This window comes from Vigna umbellata, chromosome 4 (genome assembly GCF_029865625.1).
Source record: "Vigna umbellata cultivar VRB3 chromosome 4, Vumbellata_1.0, whole genome shotgun sequence".
In the NCBI taxonomy this organism is placed as follows: Eukaryota; Viridiplantae; Streptophyta; class Magnoliopsida; order Fabales; family Fabaceae; genus Vigna; species Vigna umbellata.
Window position 1 is genome coordinate 23,914,018 of NC_142168.1, and position 22,000 is coordinate 23,936,017.

At 33.8% G+C, this 22,000-nt stretch overlaps 1 protein-coding gene, 1 long non-coding RNA gene and 1 pseudogene across 5 annotated transcripts; all 3 read right to left on the reverse strand.

The window, feature by feature from the left end:
* Positions 1 to 1,313: 1,313 nt before the first annotated feature.
* LOC148199643 (uncharacterized) lies at positions 1,314 to 5,360 on the reverse strand (annotated as a pseudogene).
* A 191-nt stretch (positions 5,361 to 5,551) lies between these two features.
* On the reverse strand, positions 5,552 to 9,213 carry LOC124831001 (uncharacterized). 3 transcript variants are annotated; one of them, XR_015786402.1, is made up of 4 exons: positions 8,898 to 9,213; positions 6,495 to 7,358; positions 5,845 to 6,070; positions 5,552 to 5,744 (listed from the first exon to the last, which is right to left on the reverse strand). It is a non-coding gene; the product is annotated as an uncharacterized LOC124831001 (long non-coding RNA). The 3 variants fall into 3 exon arrangements; XR_007028232.2 differs by having other exon boundaries at positions 5,845 to 7,198; positions 7,322 to 7,358; positions 8,898 to 9,212; XR_015786401.1 differs by having other exon boundaries at positions 5,845 to 7,358; positions 8,898 to 9,211.
* Positions 9,214 to 12,749: 3,536 nt separating this feature from the next.
* On the reverse strand, positions 12,750 to 20,393 carry OVA6 (Class II aaRS and biotin synthetases superfamily protein). 2 transcript variants are annotated; one of them, XM_047304877.2, is made up of 11 exons: positions 20,014 to 20,388; positions 19,863 to 19,919; positions 18,964 to 19,074; positions 18,718 to 18,804; positions 18,512 to 18,625; positions 18,214 to 18,420; positions 15,157 to 15,294; positions 14,351 to 14,512; positions 14,020 to 14,219; positions 13,345 to 13,428; positions 12,750 to 13,210 (listed from the first exon to the last, which is right to left on the reverse strand). In XM_047304877.2, the coding sequence occupies exons 1-11, from the start codon at positions 20,350 to 20,352 to the stop codon at positions 13,069 to 13,071; spliced, it is 1,641 nt and encodes a 546-aa protein (XP_047160833.1). In that variant the 5' UTR covers positions 20,353 to 20,388; the 3' UTR covers positions 12,750 to 13,068. The 2 variants fall into 2 exon arrangements, 1 of the variants encoding a protein (XP_047160833.1); XR_015786058.1 differs by having other exon boundaries at positions 13,143 to 13,210; positions 13,345 to 13,460; positions 20,014 to 20,393.
* Positions 20,394 to 22,000: the final 1,607 nt, after the last annotated feature.

The following is a 22,000-nucleotide window of genomic DNA, read 5'->3' on the forward strand; positions in this document are numbered from 1 at the left end:
AGGAGTTAGGAAACTATATTTTTCTTCTTTTGGTCATTGCATACTGAGTTGTCAGATGTTCTATTGTGTTCGAAAAAGCATTTTCCTTTGTACAAGGTTATTTAACATACATTTTCTTTTACAATATTTTGATATATCTGTCATTTTTTTCATCAGGTTAGGTTTAAAATACGAAAACACAATAATAAATAAATAATAAATCATTAAAAAAATAATACATATATTATAATAAAATATTATCAAAAAATTAGTGTCAAAATATTTTTTTAATTTTTATTAACCGTTTTTCCATTGTTTGTTACAAATACCAAACCTCCAAAATCTTACATTAACAATGAGAATGACAAAGAAAACAACATGGATGAAGACGCAAATCACCAAACGAGAATGAGCTACAAAGAGAAGGTAAGAGAGTGAGACAAAATATCTCGACAACAAAAGACAATCAATACCACCATAAATAAATAAAAAAACTGTAAACGAGGAACAAAGAAAAAGAGAAAAACAATAAAGAAAGTAAAAAAAAAAAATCATCGAAGAATAAGAGAATAACTTTACTTAAATATTAATTTCGTCCCAATAAGGTCATTAAAAAAGTTCACCTATGTTGTGATCACAATATAACTATTTAAAAGTTGTCAATATACCTCTCATATAACATTTCCTTTCATGATGGTTTTTGACAAGAAAAGCGTTTAGAAAATGTTTAGTATATAAAAGCATATTAATATAACCTTCACCTGAGCTTTTCTAAAACGATATTGTATTTGATGAAGAAATTTACGAAAATATTTCCCTTTCATTAGTTTGGGAAGTTGTCTAACCAAAAGTGTTTTTATTTTTGGAGTAAAACAGTGATAAACGATTTCAGTGTAGTTTGAGAAAGAAAATAATAGGTTTAATAGTCAATTTTGTCCCCAGTTTCGTTGACAAATCTTAATTTAGTCTCTCGTTTTAAAAGTGTTTGAAATTGATCCTCACTTTTAAAATTTTGAGTCAAATTAGCCTCTTCCGTTAAATAAAACAAACGACGTTAAGGATTTGATGATTTGGCAGAAAACAGTGCTAACATGTTATTTTATAAATATATTTGTGCTGACGTTTTAGTGAACTAGAAGTTGATGGTGAAGAGTAAAGATTGTCATGGAAAGTATTGCGCTTCCCAGGGGCTTTACACCCTCTGATTGAGAAAACATCCTTTTAGGCTTTAAAAAGTTGTGCTTCCCATGGTCGGTTGTAAGATTGGTAGCACAGAGCTAATGATTTTCATTGTTTTTTTTATCTAGTTGAGTTGCTTGCTTTAAAAAGTTCAATTAGAGCAGCATAGACTTTTGTTCCAGTGCTAAGGATGCAACTTTTATCATTACTTCAGGGGATGTTCCACGGGTTGATAGACGGTTGGCTATGTCAAGGGCTTTTGGTGACAAAAGCTTGAAGAAACATTTGAGTTCAGAGCCATTTGTGACAGTGGAGAATATAAATGTTATCTATAAATCATTAAACAAGTAACATAATAAGAAAGGAAAGAAAAAATGTTATCTAACAGAGTTACCACTACTATGTAGATTTGATTTCAAGAACCTCAAATATTCAATTGAAGAGGAAAATGTTTTTCTCTTAATTCTACACGGAAAGCAAATCCAGACCAATACATAATATAATAAATCTTGAAACAGAAAAAAAATTAAAATAAAAAAGAGATAGGATAGAGTAAAAATGTTGAGTTGAGTGGAAGAAGGAGAAGAGTGACGACGGTGTTTCAAATCTCGATCAGAGTTACAGTGATTGCGAGGCAGCAACGAAAGCGATGTCGCCGGTGATTCTGATCGGTAGCAACGGTGATGCTATCGGAGGCTCAAGTGAAGCGAAGGAATTAGGGCTCAAGACGAGTTGCGATTTGTGTTTGCAATTCGAAGAGGAGAAACACGCGATTTGCTCCGCAGGACGTCGGCGTTTACTCTGAATCGAAACCTAATGGTAGCGGCAGCGGCGTCATCAAGTGCGCACGGAGGGAGGAACGCTGTAGTGGTTGGCGGTGTCTCTGGCAACGATCGGTGTTGTTGGCGACAGTTTTGGTCGTGTAGAGGAAGGCACTGCGGGGTTGGTCATGCGGAGGGCAGAGCTGCCACTAATGAAGGTGAAGAAGAGACCTTCTTTTCTGAAAAAGAAAAAAAATAAACCCTAGAGGGCTTGGGCCTCGCCTAGAAAATGTCAAGTGCACCTCTAAATTTCATCTCTGCACCCATTCACTAACACGTCAGCATAAATATATCTATAAAATAACATGTCTTCTGCCAAATCATCAAACCCTTAACGTCGTTTGTTTCTATTTAACGGAAGGGACTAATTTAACTCAAAATTTTAAAAATGAGGATCTATTTCAAACACTTTTAAAACGAGAGACTAAATTGAGATTTGTCAACGAAACTGAGGACAAAATTGACTATTAAACCAAAATAATACAACACAATTAGATGCTTTTTCTTCTCTCATTCTTAAGAAAAAGAACGAAGTCGTTTACTTGTCAATTATTTGGTGGTTGAGTGATAGCTTTTTAAGAGAAAAAAAGAGTTATTAATCCTCATTTAATAAACATTGTATGAGGAAAAAACGTGGGCAACTAAATGTGATTAAACATATAATTACGTGCCACAATTTCTAATTTGTATAGAAAAAAGAAAGTGATTCTAAAGTTGGAGTTATTTGGAACATTTGATAATTGAGCAGTGGCCCAGTTATAGAAACTAGAAAGGGATAAAGTAAGTAGAATACTTTTGGGGAGATCTTTTTTTTTTTCTATTATTTTCAAATCAAGAAATACTATCTCTCTTTACTTTTCTTCCTCTTTTGTCCTCTACGTTTTAGTTTGTTTTCCAACCAGAAATTCCTACTTTAGTAATATATCTATTATTATGATTTCCAGCATGACGTAAAATGAGATATTTAGCTATAATGAAATATGCTAATATCACAATCATGAATAAATAAAATATCTAATTTATATAATGGGCAATAATTGCTGTATTTAAACACCCTTGATTTCTTTGGTTCAATGTTGGTTCGTGATGCTTTCCTACTTTTCCTCCATATCACATTATATTGTATAATCTGAAATGAATTTGGTTCTACTTTCTAAGATGCTATGGCATTTTCTGACTGGCATCTATGAAAATTCAAGATCACGTGACCTATGACATTTAACATGAGATGTATTTCCTATGTGTTTCTGTGGTGGTTGGAGCTAGTGGAAGTAATTGAAATAGATATCATGAAATATGGTCGGCCAATCAAATGAGAAATGCGGCAACCTTCATAACGAATTGAGCTTCACAAACAATTGCACAATTAAGAATGGGATATCATAAAAAACCAACTCATTTCTCTCCCTCTTCATTATCATTGTGATAATCAATTTCTCACACTAACCACTCATTACATTCATCAGTCTCATTCAATACGATAGGGTTTATTTCATCCCTAATATTGTATTTTGAACAAGTTGTTGATTATTATTTATGTAAACCAAATCATGCAACCTTTTTATGGTCCAAATCTATTCATTTTCTTTGAATGAATCTACATTATGAATAAGTAAAATGTGAATTAATTTCTTTCCACACTTTACAAATAAAATAATAAGGAAATGAACCATGTCTTATTACTTGCTCAAAAACACTGCAATTGAACTCACATCTTGATGAACTACATGTTAAACTTAAAGTCTTGATTGCTAGCTTTTGTAAGTTGGGATTTGCATGCCCATAATTCTTCCACCTTTGAGCTACAAAAGCAAAGAAACTAACCATTTTATTTTAGTGCAATTTAGAACATGCTTAAGTGTCTCACCTAGGCTGTGGTCTTCCTTGATTCTTTGGAAAAGTTATCACCAAAGACTCCACTTACACTCTTATAAAGAGGCAAGTTAGTTAAAAAAATTGTTGCACATATTTACTTGGCACCAATCTCCTAATGCAAGCATACAATCCATTTATAACTTCCAAAACATATTCCATGTTTGGGTTGGAATAATAGAACTCTAGGTTCAAAAAGTGACCATTTGCATGCAAGGGGCAATGAAGATGACATGTTCATCAGTTATCAATTGTAAATACATCATTGTGTTTACTTTGATTGTTGTTGATGACTTCATTATTGTTTCCTTGGCTTTCTCTATTGCTTCATATATATAGTTCATAGTTGATTTTCTTTTCCCATCCATTAGACGAAGCACATGAACAAAAGGAGCCATAACTTTGAGAATAAATACGACATGATTCTAAAATTAAGGAACAAGAACAATTTTTGTAGTCTCCCTCCCCTTAACTTCCTTAGATAGCTTGTTATTGTTCCATTCATCAGAAGTGAACATCTTTCTCAAATTTCCCTTCTCTTAATGCAACCTTTGTAATAATAAATAAGAGGTAGCAACCCTTATAACAACATGTCTTAATAATTTCCTCTTATCAAAGTAAGCTTTCCAATGTCTTCAAGTATCAAATCTATAAAATGGACAACACAAGGAGTCCAATAGAGATAAGGTCTTTTATATCCAATAACTTACTAGCCAACACATAATTGCTCTCATTATCTATTATAACTTAAACAACATTTTCTTCTCCAATTTCCTCCACAAGGAATCAAGCATCTCAAATAATTTTTCTCTTGTCTTCACAAATTTAGGAACCATCAATGGACTTGACTAACATTGTCCATGCAAGGGAGCTCACCACAAAGTTAATCAAGTATAGTTGTTTTTGGTCAATCCATGCATATGACATAATAGAATTGCTATGTTTGTTCCATTGCCTGTGATCCTGCAACAACTTCTCAATGTAGTCAACTTGTGGAACTCTAATTTCGTGATAAGTAAAAATTGGTAAATTAGGTCTATAAGTACCTATGGCATCAAGCATATCTTGAAACTTTTCAACCTCACAAGATTGAATGACAAACCAACTTGGTAATATATTAATGAATCGAGGCCTTTAAATTTTTGTCACATGTCTCTTTAATATGTATTACAACACTAAAAAAAATTATTATTTAGTAGAGATTTATTTTCCATTTTGCGGAGGTTTTTACCCTCCGTAAATTAATTTTCAACGATTTTTTAAACCCCCGCAATTAAAGTCATAACTATTAATTTATGGAGATTTTAATGATCTCTAGTATCCGATTTATATCGCAAAGATCTTTTGTGGAGGATTTTAACCTCTTCTATTAGTGATTATTATTTTGTAGAAGTTTAAAATCTCCTTTATTTTCAACTATTTTACTACAAAAATTAACCTGTTTTTGTCAATTTTTTTGGATTAATACTTTATTCAAAATTATAATTTAAAGGTATTAAGTCGCCTCATTTGTATTATTTAGTTTGTGATTTTACTACTTTATTTTGCTTGTCTTACATATGACAATGTCACCGTTAAGATGCTTATATTTTTGTCAACAATATTTATTTTTAACAAGATTAAAATACGGTAATAAAAACAAAAAAGCACGACAAATTTTTTTACCAAAGTATTGAATTATATATCATTAAAACATTCAATTCTCAAAAACACAATAATATATAAAAGTAAGTTAAATTGAAACATAATTACAACTAAATTCATAATTACTCAAAATTCATAGACTAAATATAGTTTCATCCTAAAAGACATTATAAACTCCTAAATGTTGCCAGCACGAGATGATCCTATTATACCCAAAGGAGACTCGGGCTCATTTGCATCACCTCCTTCCTGAAATAAACAAAAATATTAAAAATAATAAGGATTGCCTATAATTAAAGTATATCAAGCATAATGCTTCAACTATGCTTCAATTATATTAGTAACTTACTTGAGGTTGATGATCAAATAATAAGGTCAATTCATCATAAATCTTTCATTCCTTCGATATATGTATGCTTTAAGTGCACCCAAGGTTGTTTGAAGTTGAGATTCTAAATTGTTGTACTTTTGTTGCCACTAATTAGAAGATGATGATGGAACATTGGTATATGAAGAAAAATCATTAAATTCATAATGATTCTCCCTTGACCTTTCATTCAGAACATCGTTTGCACCTACAGGTTGTGACTTGCCTATATTAGTACTTCTTGCCTATAATGCCCAAATGCATCATTTATCATTATTTCCATTAGATTTTCAGAATGAAATGTTTCTTGTATATCGTCTTCATTTCCTGAAATATCTTTTGTTTGCTTCTCACCATGAAGATTCCATATAACATAATTTTTAGGAAATTGTTTTAAAATCAAGTGCTCCTCAACTTCAACTCTATTATGCCATTTCATAAACCCACATTTCAAAAGCAAAATTTAAGAACTTTTCTAAACCAATAGAGTATTCAATTGTATTTAGAGGCTTAGTAATCCAAGATTTATCCAATCAAAAATATTCCTAAACAAAATGAAATACACTATCACATCAAGGAGATAACAATATTCATGGAACTAAATGTTTCCAAATGAATTCAAATGTACTAACCTTGAGAACTGTGAGATTCCAAAGTTTGATGGCAGTATCACAATTGAAAGAGGGTGAAGGTAACATGGTTCCATGAGTTACAAGGACGAAAGCATCAACATCAATAGAGAGATAGATGAATATGGTTCATCTTTTGCCATATTTTGATATTTATTAGACCAAAGATAAATTTCAATTCACATTAAAGTTTAGTGATTATAAATAAAGTAAAAATAATGACCAAAGTTGTATTAAAGAACTATTAATATTATTATAAACAATTTTTAATAAAATTTTAAAAAATGTATAACATGCAGGCAAATTAGAAAACATAACAGTATCACAATTGATATATAACTATAATGTCTATATTCTAATTTTTCTAGCATGATTAAAACACTTAAAATCTATTCTAATTTTTCTTACCATGACTAAATCATTTAGAATAACACGTTTTTCATTCAGACTACATCTACACCAATTACTCAAGCTAACAACAAAGTATATGACATCGCTAATAATACTTCAACCAACAAGATATGCCACTCTAATTATATAAGATTTAAAACATTCAATATCTAAAGTAAAAATAATTTATTAGATATGTAATAAATGATATATCGTTTTACAAAACCCTTAACATTTTATTCAACCATATACACAATCTTAAAGAATAGAATCAGAAACTTTATCTTCAGCACTTTCTTGAAGAAGAGACTCGTAACCTAAATCAGAATAAAAATACCAAATGACAACTTATTATGGCAAAAAAACCTAGAATAGAAAATTTCCAAGAATATTTAACAAGGCAACTAACAAAAGGAGGGAAGCAATAGGGAAAAGCTTACCATTCAGAATAGATCGTTTAGTTGCCTTTGCATCATACTGAAATATACACAAAGGAAAAAAAAAACAAGGAAAATACTTAAAATAATGAAACAGATAAAAGTAGATAAAAAACAAAATTGTTTACATTTTTAAACAAATATCACTAGAGGACACAAGAATTCTTTTGGAATGATCAGATCATCATCTGTAAATCAAGCTAATTATTCCTTATTAGTTTAATTGAGACTCATGCATTAATCATCATCTTTTGGAATAATTGTGTATGAGATCGTTTGTTTCTAGAATAAGTCATAAGGGATGTTGTCATCAATGTAGAGTGATAAAGTTATTTAAAAACGAATATCTATAGTTATAATATTAAAAGGAACAAATCATTCTTTAATGAGATGAATCTGATATGACAAAAAATAGGTTAAAAACTCATATCCCAAAATAATCAAAATAACTCTCAAGCATAATTCCTTTTCTTTTTCTTTTTATGTATTTAAATCTTCAATTCATTTTAAGAGGATTGGGTAATAAGGACTGCACTTGATAATTTCTGCTTGCATGAAGAGTTCAATTGAATGCAGTTTGTGGTAGAATCCTTCACTTCTGGAACCACTATCACTGCAGAAACTGGACATTATCTTTAGATTTTGTTAATTTTTCTGAATTAGTAAATAGATTTCATGGAGTTTTAGATTACTCCAGCACGTACACATTTCCATGCAATAAAATATGGAGCAATAACTTATGATTTGAAATAGTGATCTTGGCTAAGCCTCCTTTCTCATGTAGTTTTCTGCATATTGGTAGTTTGGTGGTTGCAGAATACTAAGTTTCCGGATTCTAATATTTCTTTCATGATTGAATTGTTCCACTGTTTGTAACAGTTTTCATTTTGTGAGAAAAATCCCTACATTGTAACCACAAAGTTGAAGAACTTTTCTGGCTTTTTATGTTTCTCTGTAGAACATAATTTATGTAATCTATGTAGTAAAAATCATCCACCAATACCAAACCTTACTGCTGTTATTTTACCCATTTATGACATAATTTTGTTCTGGGACTTGGTCAGAATTAATAAGACTGTCAAAATAACACTCATTTACGACATAATTTCAAGGCCGTTCAACACTCAAGCCTCTCCAGAGCTCAGTACCGTACAAATCTATCAATTATCAATAGTAGTACATAGTGTTCCATCGTCTACAATTAGCAATTATATGGACAGATCATGCAACAAAAAACATTGAAAACAAACTACAAAATCGCATACAAAATACTTCCAAAAAAAACAACTAATTGACCTACGACAAACAATTGCAATCATCAAACCACGAAATGGGGAGAAACATTGTTCAGAAAATAACAAAACATGGGCAACATAGTTCTTTTTTAAAGCGAATATCCAATCTGGAGCAAGGGTCAAACAAGTACCGAGATTAAGATATACCAATTTCCTATTAAAAAATTATTTAATGGATGAACGAGTAAGAGTGTGGAAGTGAAAGAACTCAATTTATCCATGTCGGAGCAGAAGAAGGTTCGGAAGAAAAATCAGAAAAACACGACTAGGTTGAAGAGTTAAACCTGGCCGCGAACGTACTGGTTTCTTGAAGGCTTGAAGGAGACATGACTTGCGCACTGGTTTCCTAAACCTGGCCGGCAACCACACTTGCTGAACCTTGGCTGACGAGCACAGAGAAGAGAATGCAACAATGAATTGCTCCACTAACAACGATCAGAATGAATGGAACGCAGGTTTTGGGCGAAAGTGAAGTGAAAATTGGGAGCAAATAGAAAATGAAATTTGGAAGCAAGGGTTTGATGAATCTGAACTTTTAACTTAAACTCCCGCTTAAGTTTCGAAAATTTAGGGAAAAGGAAAAAAAATTTGGAAAATATGAGATTAAGTGAGAAGATTAAAACTTTAAAAAATTATTATGAATTATGGAGGTTATAAACCTCTTAAAAAAAATTAAAACCCTTACAAATATTACCAATCAGACAACCCAAAATAATCATTTTATTTGTGAAGTATTTTTATAATTTCCACAAAATAATCTTTATTAAATAATATTTTTTTAGTTAAACAATATTTTAGAACGGTTGTAAGGAAGTCGATGTGACAAAATACACAGTAGAAAAATTAAATTTTTTTAGCATTATATAACATCGGTTACTAATGACAGGCGATGTAGTATATCTTGCACACATCGGTGTATGTCCTAATTTTCATTTTTATTTCCCTCACTCTCACTCTTTCTTTGTTCATCTTCATCATTCTCGCGTGTCCTTTCTCTTCCATCTTTTTTATGTCGTTGTTTCACCACCCTGTTGGACAATCATTACCTCCATCTTGATAGACCGCTTAACATCGTCACTTTCTCCGCATGCATGAACTACTCGCACCATTGTCTCTGTCGCAAACATGGACGGTTATTAAGGTTGTTGATTTCTTTGCATGCCTGGACCGTTAGCTGCACCGGTTTCTTTTCACGCTTGGACCGTTAGAGTCATTGGCTTCTCCGCATGCCTAGATTGCTCACGCCATCGTTAAGGTTAGTGTTTCTTCTATGTGCCACTCGCGATCGTTTTTCTTGTTCTCTGCACCATTCATCTACGAATTTAATATCATGTTGCACCTACACCACACGTTACAACATCGTCCACCACTCAACTACAAGTAGGTGTCTCATAGGCCTATGCATTATGATTTCAAGTGCTCATATTCTACATTGGTTATTCATAACCGATGTAATATGTTTAGACTTTATACACTCTTTAATTCTACATTGGTTACTAGTGGATGTTAGCTTGCCTTAGTTTTTTCCTTCTTTTTTCTATTGCAGCAGCTGGATTTCTACAAAACATATCCATTGGTCCTTTTCTTCCACCGTTTTTTCTCCCTTCTATCATTATTAGTAGTGGAAATTTCAACTTCATCTTCACTCTCGTTATTATTTTTGGCTGCACTATATCTAGGATTGACGGAGGAGTTGTCTACTTTCTCTCTATATAATTTCCAAAGCTCTTCTCACATTTTTCGAAGACTTGGTGCAAGCATCAACGTTGTTGCTCTAGTAACTCCTCCTTTCATAACTTTCTCACAATAATTACAAACAGTTGTATTTAAATTTGATTAATTCATTGGATGACAGTGTTTCTAATTCGGGTCAATTCTGTTGGATGTTCTTAAACTGTCCTGGCCATTATTGTTGCTGGAAAATAAATATAATTTTTGAAAAGTAGTTAGAGTGAAAGTAGAGAAGTAGAAAAAACATACTAAAAAAAAAAGAACAAACTTAGCGACAGCTGACAGGTTAAGTTAAATAATGTTTTAATGAGTCTTAAATCCTAAACCCGATTTTTACCGTTATTACCGTTATGTTTTAAACACTCGGAAAACACATATTAGGATGTAATTAAGATTTAGTGTGCACCGTTGCCATTACCCCTATCTTTTCCCTTGGCCTTTTTTGTTCAAGTTGTTGTCTTCTTCTTTCTCCACCTCGCTTTTCCCGTCATTATCTTTCGTCACCGTCAGCCGCCGTGAAAAAAAAACGACCATCAGGGCCCTCAAGAAAAAAGACGAATCAGGGGCCTTCATGAATAAAAGCGACCATCAGGGCCATCACGGAAGACCCACTTCGCCCACTTCCCTGTTGTGGCAGTAGGTTGTTTCCACCATGGTGTCGTCACGGCCGAAATTTGATAACACTGAACTGCCTTGATCCTAAAAACTATGCATGTGCCCACAAGAGTAAGATTATACGTAGTGCAAAACTTTTTTGTAGTACTATAAATATTATCTGTATTGCTCTCTGATCAAAATTATCTGCAGTAATTAAATGGATTTGAGAGGATTTGAAAGTAAATTTTTTGTTGGTTATTTGAGTAAATCTGGAGGTAAATGAGAATAGATTTGGAAGTAAAGTTTGTGAGAATTAATGTAGAATTTGATTGATGTGACAGATTAAAAAAATTTACTTTCGAATCCACTCTTACTTATCTCCAAATCCACTCAAATAAACAACAAAAAAATTGTACCTTCAAATTCTCTCAAATTCATTCAAGTGAACAAAGTGTTAGAGATGGAAAAAATGAAAGATTTGTTCTCTACTATTTACTTATCAAGGAGTCAATGTAAACCAGATGACAAAAGGACAACTAAAAATATAGCACAGCATGCCCTGGGGAATGAAACAATTTAGGAGGGAAAGTTTTAGTGAAGATGTCAAAAAAGCTAATGTAATGAAGAAACTAGAAGAAGATTCATGAGACCAAAGAGGAGTTTTTTCCAAACCAGGTGACAGTCAATTTCCAGGTGTGTGTTCTGAAACACGGGTTTTTGCAGCAATGTAAAGTGTGCTTTGACTGTCACAATATAAAGCAGGGCGTCGTATAAGGGAGACTTGTAAATCTTGAAGCAAATAGAGTAGCCATTGAAGCTAGCATGTAGTGGAGGTGAGCGCTCAATATTCAGTCTCAGCAAAAGATCTAGAAACAGTGGATTGTTCCTTAGTCAGCCATGAAACTAATGAGCTGCCAATAATAAAACAATACCCAGTGATGGAGTGTCGAGTGTCTACACACATGTGCCAGTCTGCATCACTGAAACCAGAAAATTGGAAGGAAGATGTTCGACTAAAGAAGAGACCCTTCCCAGGACAACTCTTGAGGTATCGAACAACTCGTAAAGCAGCTTGGAAATGGGATTGGTGGAGGCAACCACGAGATATGAGATTGTTGGCACGTTCCCAAGAAGGATAAACGAGATCAGTGGTAGCTGGCACAGGTATGGTCCCGTTCAAGAAATCCATTTTGCTTTTGGAAATTAAAGTCATATTCATATGGAACGTGACCACGAATGGTAATTGCTGCGAGTTAAGGCTAGAATGATAGAGACTGAAGAAGTATTTTCACTAGGGCACTACATATTAAGGGCTGGAAGGATCGATACAAGGATCAGACATTTGTAAAATGTGAGAATTCTTATTGATGGAAGACATTTACGGAGGAATAAGCATAGCTCCAATCGGATTGGTGCTCTGATACCATAAAAGGAAAAGAAAAAAAGAAGCGTAAAAGCTGAAAAAAAAGAACACTCAGAGGAAATGAAAGATTTGTTCCCTACTAATTACTGATCAAGGAGTCAATATAAACAAGATGACAAAAGAAAAAAACTGAAAAAATACAGCACATGTCATGGGGACAACTAACATAATACAGGAGAGACAAGGACAAAATAAGAATGAAACAAAATTCTAGAGTTGTCCAATCAGGTCTGTGAATTATCCGTAATATTCTTTTCTTTTAACAAAGCAACATAAAATATAGATGTTATTAAAACCAAAAATTCAAGGTATCATATCCTTTAAGCAGAATTCTTATGGCAGAAACATAAACTACGAATACTCTTTTCTTCATGGAAGCAGAATGTCTATGAAAAAAGACAAACTATATAAAAGAATTCATATATTACAGAGATTTAATCAAATAATAGTAATATAAATCACTTCAAAATTTAACCCCAACGGAATCAACTTCATTTTTTTCTAAACAAATGACGACAGCCTAAGAATTGAAGTTCTGAATCGATATATAACGTATTTTTCATATTAACTAACCTAAGTTACAACAAGAAATTGACTTCTATAAAAAAGAGTAAATTTAAAATAAGTAAAAAAAGAAAAAAAGCACAAATACCCGCTTGCAGATATATAACTTGGGAGTTCAAAAAATTAAGAAGCTTGCAGAGTTAGTAAGATTTAGCAAAAATAGCCACTTCTTCAGCAGGATTACCGGTCATCAAGCATGTTTTAATCCCTTTTGGCTGTTCAAAAGGATAACACCTAATAGTTGCTCCAGTTTCTTCCTTCACTTTTAACTCGTCCTCATCACTGTGACATTATGTAAAGCTTGATATTAGAGTCGTGAATTAATCAGGTTCCTCTCTATATACATTAGAGTTAGACGTTATCTTCTCAACGTCAAAACATAAATATTTAATGGCAAAAAGTAGGGGGGAAACAACCTAGCAGACCAAGGGCCCCTTGCCCATTTCCCTTCAGATATTGCAGCTTTAAGATCATTGTATGAGCTTACATCTACGATATTACTGCGAGAACGAAACTGTGCATGTCAATTTGCCTGCCTACCAGTGAAGCCCGGAACATATTTGCAATTGAATGAGCATAACATGCAGAATAAAAAGTGAAGCTTAAGAACTTAGGGAAAAGTAAGAAGGCATTGTGTTTAATCGCATTTTAATAAAACCTTACTACAGGAAACCCTCATTCCATTTGGTAGCAATAGTTTTTGTCACCACCAAAGCATTAGAGATAGTTCTTAATGAAGTTCTAGACAGGACTTGGTTTGGTCAGTCCAGTAATTCACGGTGCAAATATCTATTTACAGGTCAGATCTGAATTTAGAACGGAACCCTACCAGACTCAAACCACGTATTTGTTATTGAAGTCAATCAATGCACAAAATTTTCTCCACAGAAATTATGCAGGCAAAGTACCAAACTGTTTTGACAGAGCCCAAGATTAAGCAGTTATACTACCATTACTATTTTTATATTCAGGAAACAAATGGCTAATGCGACTAACATTAAAATTAAAGTGGCTATTTTGAAGAACTCAAAAGTATGTTAGAAAAGTTATGTATAGGAGTCACAAGCCAAAGTAGAATTGAAGGAAAGAACCTGTCTCGAAATGCAATTGCTCTTTCCAAAAGGGACGACTGTATCTCATCTAACTTGTCTTTAACATAAGCCTCCAAATTCGAAGGTTCCATAGAGATTCCAAACACTTTTCCTTGCTTCCCAGGGATATCTCTCCTCGATATTACCACACTTCCACTAGCCACATCACGAGGACCAATTTCAATTCTAAGAGGAACACCCTGAAAAATGTGAAGAGACGCAGATGATATAAATAAAATCAGATACTAAAAACAAGATAAGACCCTGCAGCATGTGCTGAAGCAATGCACATTATTTGGTCGTCCCAGAATATCCATTAAAGTTTAAATACCTTCATTTCCCAGAAATTGAATTTCCATCCAGGGGTTCTTTGATCTGAGTCATCAAGTTTAACTTTAATCCCTGATTTTAGAAGTACATCCTTTACAGTCAATGCTGCATTTAGAACTGCAGCTTTTTCTTCATCCTTCTTCCAAATGGGAACAATTACCACCTAAACCATCAATACAAAACATGATTTTGACGAAAATGAAAAACTCATAATTTATTTAAATTACAATATGAAAGTAAGGGCTTGGAATATTATCCTGCATCTAAACGTAGAGGTTTGGACTTTAGAGCAAATGATATATTTTTTTCATTTTATGTCACATTTCCTATATTTTATAATGTTTTAGAATGAAAGGCTATCATGTAACTTTTTAAGCTCCCTAACTATTTTTATAAACATTTTGTAAGGAAACAAAAAGCCTTTTACACCCTCCCCCTCCAAACTCTTCCATCCAAGCATACCCTTAATGAAATATGTGAGCAGATCAAGGAAATTAGCAATGAGATACTAACATGTGAATCAAAAGCACATGTATTATGTATAAATAATAAATAATTAGCACTAAAAGCACAACCCTTCAACAAATTGCCTGAAAGAGGCAGCTCAGCAAATCAATATGATGAAAGCAGGTTTAGTATCTAGTGTTGCAGGATGTTCCTGTAAGAATATTTACAGCAAACGTAGGAAACTACATTATTCACCAGCTTAGCCTCACCAAGGTGCCAAGTTTTCCAACTTCGAACAGCTAAATTTAGCCAATGGTGCCTACAGCACAAGGTTTAGACACCAGTAGCATCCAAATGTACCTGTATCGGTGCAATCTTTGGGGGAAGCATCAGGCCTGCATCATCTCCATGGGTCATGATGATGCCTCCAATGAAACGGGTACTAATTGCCCATGATGTCTGCCAAACATGTTCTCTAACTCCATTTTCATCTGTGAACTGCACAATTACACATTTTGAACAACTGCATCCTCATTGAAAAGAATATATCAATATTTTGAAAAGAAAACAAAAATAATAACAGTTAACCCCATAAAAGAAATGGGACAAAAATAAATAAATAAATAAGTTTAGAGTAAACAAAGTCTAGATACCGGCATGCTGCAAATACTAAAAGATTCAGTTTGATCTTCCCCATATGTATTCGGGTATTTCAGGGCTTGGTATTTAGAAAGAAGATTGAGTTACTAGCTGGGTAAAAGCAACTGATGAAGCACAAAAAGGCACAAATCAATGACCGAGGAAAAATAGTAGAATTTAGAAATATATCATTATATTATATTTGTAAGTGGGATTTATCATAAGAAGTGAATTTATTAGTAGCTTGGTCGTTTAGGACTTTTTTCTAAATGTTTTAATTTAAATCAGAATGCTTTTAGGATTAATTTTGTTCTAGTTAGGGTTTTGTACTTCCACTCTTCTCACCTTCTTCGTCCCACCATTTCTCCTATATGTATATAACAGATTTCTCAATCCTACATCAGAAACATACTTTTCAGATGAAAACTATTTAACCATACAGCTCCAACTTGAACAAACAAATCACTTTTTTTCTGCAACTGACATTAACAGTAACAAGTAAGATGGCATGGGTGCATACTATAACTTGCAGGAAAGTCTGTTGAAATAAGCAAGAGAAATGAAGTGCAGAATTATGCCTGCTTACTTTGTAATTTTATGAGCTGAAGTCAATAACTCTATAAAGTTATGTCAATGACAAATTCATTAGTTGTAGACACCAGGGTAGTAAGTGTTAGGATATTTATCCTATTTTATCATCATTATAGTGTGTCAAGCTGTTAGACTTTAACCTTAAATACTCTTGATATTCATCCTCAGAAAACATAGAAGTGGAGGTTTCAGTTTTCGAAGTGGAAGTTTCAGTCTTTGAAATATTGGCGGTTTTGGAAGGGAAACCATGTAAGGAGTAGCAATTCTCTTGAGTATGACCCATCCTTTTACAATATGTGCATTGAGTACGTCCCCGACCTCCTCGTCCTCCTCCTCTAGTGCCACGTCCTCCTCTTCCTCATATGGCAACCATGACAGATGGTTCCACTAGTTCATGCGCTTCTTGAGTTTGAGATACCGGGACACGCAGAAGGCGAGTGGTCAATGTTTCCATAGAGGGGACCTCATGACTAGTTAGAAGTTGATCTCTGAGATGATCAAAATCGGGATGTAGAGCACGAAGGATCAACACCATGTAAAATTTGTCTAGTTTCTTTTTGATATCCTCTAATGGATCTACTTCCAAAAACATCCTAAGTTCTTCGACAGCAGATTGGGCTTCAGCCATATCATGGTCTGCCATTTTAAGAGATGCAAGCTTGTTCGTAGTGTCATAGAGACGTTGAATATCGTTGGCATAAATGCTTTGGGCTTTCTTCCAAAAGGAGTGACAAGTTTTGAAAGCCCTCAAAGATACAAGAAGTTTGGGTTCCACTGATTGCCATAACAGGGCACACAACTGGAAATCTACTTGTTTCCACTGATCAGCTTTTTCAGTAGGCACATGGCTTCCATCTCGCTCAAGGTGGTCATAATGCCCTTGGCCAAGGAACCACATTTCAACGGCAGCAGACCATGATAGATAATTTTTTCCATTTAGCTTCTCGGAGGTAATTGATGGACTTCCAGAGAAGGAAAGAGTACTGCCAGACGCCATTTCTGAAGAAGACGAATAGTACTAGCGAGGAACAAGAAAACCCTAAAGGTTTAGACGAAGGAAACTGTGACAGTGATGGACGACGGTGGCCGGCGACGGACGACGGTGGCCGGCGACGGACGACGGTGGCGGGCGACGAAGAACTGTGGCGCCAGACAGATATATATTACGAGACAGAAACCAGAGCGGGTTTCAATATACTATTCGTACCATACATACATTAGGATTTTTCAAATAACAAAAACGACAAAATGGGCTTTATTCATCCCTTAGGCTTAATTACTGTTTCTACCCCTCTTCCTTTAATACACTTTCACGTCCTGTATCTCGTGGTCCCTGAGTCTAACACTATGATTTAATAGTGACACAAATCACTACAACACTCATTTTTGCTCCCAAATTGATATGGTATAATTTGAATCACAGTGAGAATCAAGGACAAAATCGTGCATGGGTTGTGTGACCTGGTTAGAAAAACCCAAAATCTGCTTGATTTTTTGTGATATGAGCAGAAAGATGGGCAAAATGGTCATTCTTTTGCCTCCAGCCATGTCCATTTATCATTTTTCCATTTTCCTAACTTCTAGATTCAGCCATAATCTCTCTTCTCCACCTATACGTCTCACCCACTTATCTGTTTTTCCCTCATGTCTACTTAAACGATAAATGCTAGTGATTTCTTAAATGTTCCCTTCTACTCCTCGACAGAACGTTGCAGCAGTGATGTAGATCTTGGAGAGGAATAGGATGCAATATGAATGTTTTGGATAGAAAATTTTTGTTTTTGAGGCTGTTTAGAATGTGCAGTGTAGCAGCAAAATCCATAGTTTGCAGTAATAATGCAGTAGCAGCAACAAAACTTATTGTTTGGATGGCTATAAAGCAAAATTTGTTTAGTAGCTTATAGCCATTGTTATAGGATTTAGCAACAGCAGTATTTTTTAGGAGGTTGTGTGGCTGAAATTGTGATACAGATACAACCACTCTTTTTGACTAAGTGGTTGTTATTAATTGTATATTTTCATGTTTATGTAGTTAAGTATTCAAAAAATAGTCTCTTCGATACATCTTTTGTATCTTGATTCAACTACCATGGTAGACGCAAACCCAAAAATAATCCCATATCACAAAAGAAATCCAGATAAAGGAAACACTATGTATTCGGCAATAATTAAAGCAGTACATCAGACCTGTGTCCCAAAGGCACGGGAAAAGTTTTGCCCAAGGTTATGACTGGTTCCTGCTTGTAGTGCTTTCTTGTCACCCATCATAGCCTCAATTGTATAGGTCTTACAAGCACCAGCAAATGTTTCCACTTTAGATTTTCGACCAGTAATAACAGGTATTGCAGCTTGCTCATACGCAAATCTGGTATAGATGTCAATCATCTGTATAGCCTGCAGTTGAACATGATATTACTTAAGATTGTGCAATAATACATTCATTCCAGAAAATATTTTACCATCTTGACATAGATAAGACATGCACCTCATCCTCTGCTTCCTCTGGAGTAGCATGAGCAGTATGCCCTTCTTGCCAAAGAAATTCAAGAGTTCTCACAAATGGTTTAGTGCGCATCTCCCATCTAGTCACGTTTGCCCACTGAAAGCAAGTTGGCAAAGTTGTACGTCATTCAACAAAGCATGTTCTTGCTCACAAAAATAAAATAAAATAAAAGGTCACAACAGCATTACCTGATTAATCAAGAGAGGAAGATCACGATAGCTATGGATCCATTGAGTAAACATATGATTCACAATGGTTTCACTTGTAGGCCGGACCTGCCACAACCTCAACAAGTGCAAAAATCAAAAGACAAAACCTTAGGGTCACAGCTTTTCAATGAATATTACAGATGATTAATCACTTTAATTTATCTCAAATATTACAACAAACATTAAAAAATTTCACACATGAAAGCAACTGAAAAGCATACATACCACGAGTTTCTCTTCAAGTTCCTTTCCACCCCCAATTGTCACCAGAGCTAATTCAGGACTGAAACCCTCAACGTGACTAGCTTCTTTCTCTATAAAAGAGTATGGGATAAACTGCAGCACAGATTAAAAAAAGGCATCAAACAAATGATAGATACAATAATTTCATGCCCTGGTCATAATCTTTGTACACCACAATATAAAGATCTCACTTTGCTCAACCCTCACTTTTTGACACGACATATAATAATGGCACGCTATAGTGACAAACATTCAAGCACTTTGCAATCCCTATCTCAATTGTCAAGGTTAGCATAGAAATGCTTGCATAAATTTTGGGCAAATATATCATTAAGGAAGCATTTGGAAGAGCTTACAGAGCTTATTTGGACCGATGATAGTGGCCTAGACATGTTCGGTACGTATGTTTGGAACTTATTTACAGAAGCATTTGGAACTTGTACATTAGTTTTCTCATTTACCTTCTCCAGAAACTGAGGTACGTAAGTTTATTTTTAACTTTAGGTAAAAGTTTCAATTCACTTTGCTTCATATCTCGCTTTCTTATAAGTACTAAGAAATACCCTAATAGAGTTATATTGTTTAAATTTTTATAAAACATGAGCTTACTGATAAGAATGAACAATGTGAAACTTAGAGAAATAAGCTAAGAAGAGCTCTCAAGAAAGTCATCATGAGCCACAAACAAAGGTACATAAAAGCTCTTCCAAACACACCCTTTTACATTAGCTCCTTTAAACTCATATCACAAGTTTCATGCAGTTAAAGCTTATAAACTGATGTGGTAAGTTATTGAATAAGCCGTTAAGTGATCAGTTTACCCAAAGACACCCTAATAACTGTAAATAATCAATTTACTAACTATGGATGTTAACTTTTACCTGGGGAAAATACATGTTACTATGCCCAGTCTCCTTGAACTTCACATTCAAGTATTCCTACACCAACACCCAAAAAGAAAACAAAAAATAAGTTCAAATAACTTAAATTATGAAAATAAAAGGTACAAGAGGCGAGAAAATGCAAAGAAACCTGAATGGCTTCCCAAATGGCGTAACCGTAGGGACGAATGACCATGGTGCCGCGAACCGGACCATAATCGGCCAACTCAGCATTGGCAATAACGTCGAGATACCACGCGTTGAAGTCCTGTGATCGTGGCGTGATGACTTGCTCGGGAACTCGGTTCTTCGAGTTGTTGACTCTGTCCTGTGTCTCCGCCGTCGCGCTCTGAGCGGAGAACGAGGCGGCAAGCGGCCTTTTCCGGAGGTGGTGGCGCCGCCGGAGAATTGCGCGGGAACGGCGCGCGATGGCGGCGGAAGAGGTCGGGGATAAGAGGTGGGTGAAAGAGGTTAGCCTGAGAGACAACATCTGTGGCTTTGGAACACTAGTGACTGAAGAGTCTCCAGATCAGATTCGGTTCTTATTAAAAGGTTATTGTAATATTTACAACCTTATTTCAAAAATTATTTTATAAACTTTATATATGAAATACTTATGGTTTTGTGGTAGCTTCTTTGATATTATTTAGTCTCAACCTACGTAATAATTCATTTAGAATATGTCCACACCATCAATAAATAAATAAAGGCTTAATACCCTATTTTGTCCCCAGTTTCGCTCGAAAATGTCAAATTAGTTCATCCTTTAAAAAATGCGTCAATTACGTCCTCACTTAATAAAATTTGCATCAATGAAATCCCTTCCGTTAAATCCGTACAAACGGCGTTACTTAATAAGAGAGAAAAATAATTAACGTCGTTTGTACGGATTTAACGGAAGGGATTTCATTGATGCAAATTTTATTAAGTGAGGACGTAATTGACGCATTTTTTAAAGGATGGACTAATTTGACATTTTCGAGCGAAACTGGAGACAAAATAGGGTATTAAGCCATAAATAAATAGACAAATATATATATATATATATATATATATATATATATATATAATTAAAAAAAAAAACAGTTAGATTGTAATATAAAATTACAATTTACAATCTATTCCATTGTGTTTTCTTTCTAAGCGGTGAAGCGAAAATTTTAATAAATTCCACATAACGTATACAGATAAAGAAACAATAATTCTATTTCATTTCATTGAATTTATTTCATTTTAGCTACAAGTAAATTTAAAATATCTTTTTATGAGATAATAACTAAGTAAAAAAGTGGGAGTACTTCTTTAAAGTTGTATTATGATTATATTCTCGTTTCTAAATAAATTCATGTTAGACATAGCGTTATTACAAACAAATTTGTTATAAAATAAAATAATAAAACGTAAGAATCACACTATGATTATTATATTGTGCATATAAGAAAAAACGAAACTACTTTGAATTTTATATATAAGAAAAAAGAATTCTTTACATTTCAAAATAAAGATATTTAACTTTTAGAAGTTTTTGCTTTTAAAGATTTAATATTAACCTTATTTGGTTTATTTCTATTAAGTTGCTTTATAGTCTGAACGGAATTATCATAGTCTTTAATATTAGAATATTTCCTCAAGTATATTAACCTACTTAAAAACTATTTTTATTTTCTCTACTATACGGGACTTCTTACATGTCAAAGAATTAGAAATTGTAGCTAAACTACCATGAGTTTAATATAATTGTTATAAATTTTGCAAACTATTAACAACGAAAGAAACATCCTCCAAAGGAACTATATTGGTCAAGTAATCAAATTTCACTAATACACCACCATCAAGATTCTTAACAATAAAATATTCATTCTCAACACAAATATTATCATGATGATCCACCATTGGCTCACTACAAGCTCCATCACTTGAACTAAGAAGCCCTTAACCTCATTTTGTCCATCAACCACCTTCGGAGAATAAAATTGTGGTATTTTTATGTCAACTATTTTCTTCCCACCAAAAATAATATTGGCATTCTTCCCACCAAATACTGTAACGTTATACTAATTCTATAAAAAAAAGTTATCATTAATTATATAAAAAAATGTAAATGTGGACATTTATATGTTGACATTGGCATTTATATG

What these genes read in the sequence shown, in the direction of transcription:
- OVA6 (XM_047304877.2), bottom strand. Translation starts at nt 20,352, where the DNA reads ATGTTGTCTCTCAGGCTAACCTCTTTCACCCACCTCTTATCCCCGACC. An exon ending in TTCCTCTCTTGATTAATCAG is followed by an intron (nt 18,626 to 18,717) that starts GTAATGCTGTTG and finishes ACTTGCTTTCAG; the next exon opens with TGGGCAAACGTGACTAGATG. An exon ending in TCAATTTCTGGGAAATGAAG is followed by an intron (nt 14,220 to 14,350) that starts GTATTTAAACTT and finishes CACATTTTTCAG; the next exon opens with GGTGTTCCTCTTAGAATTGA.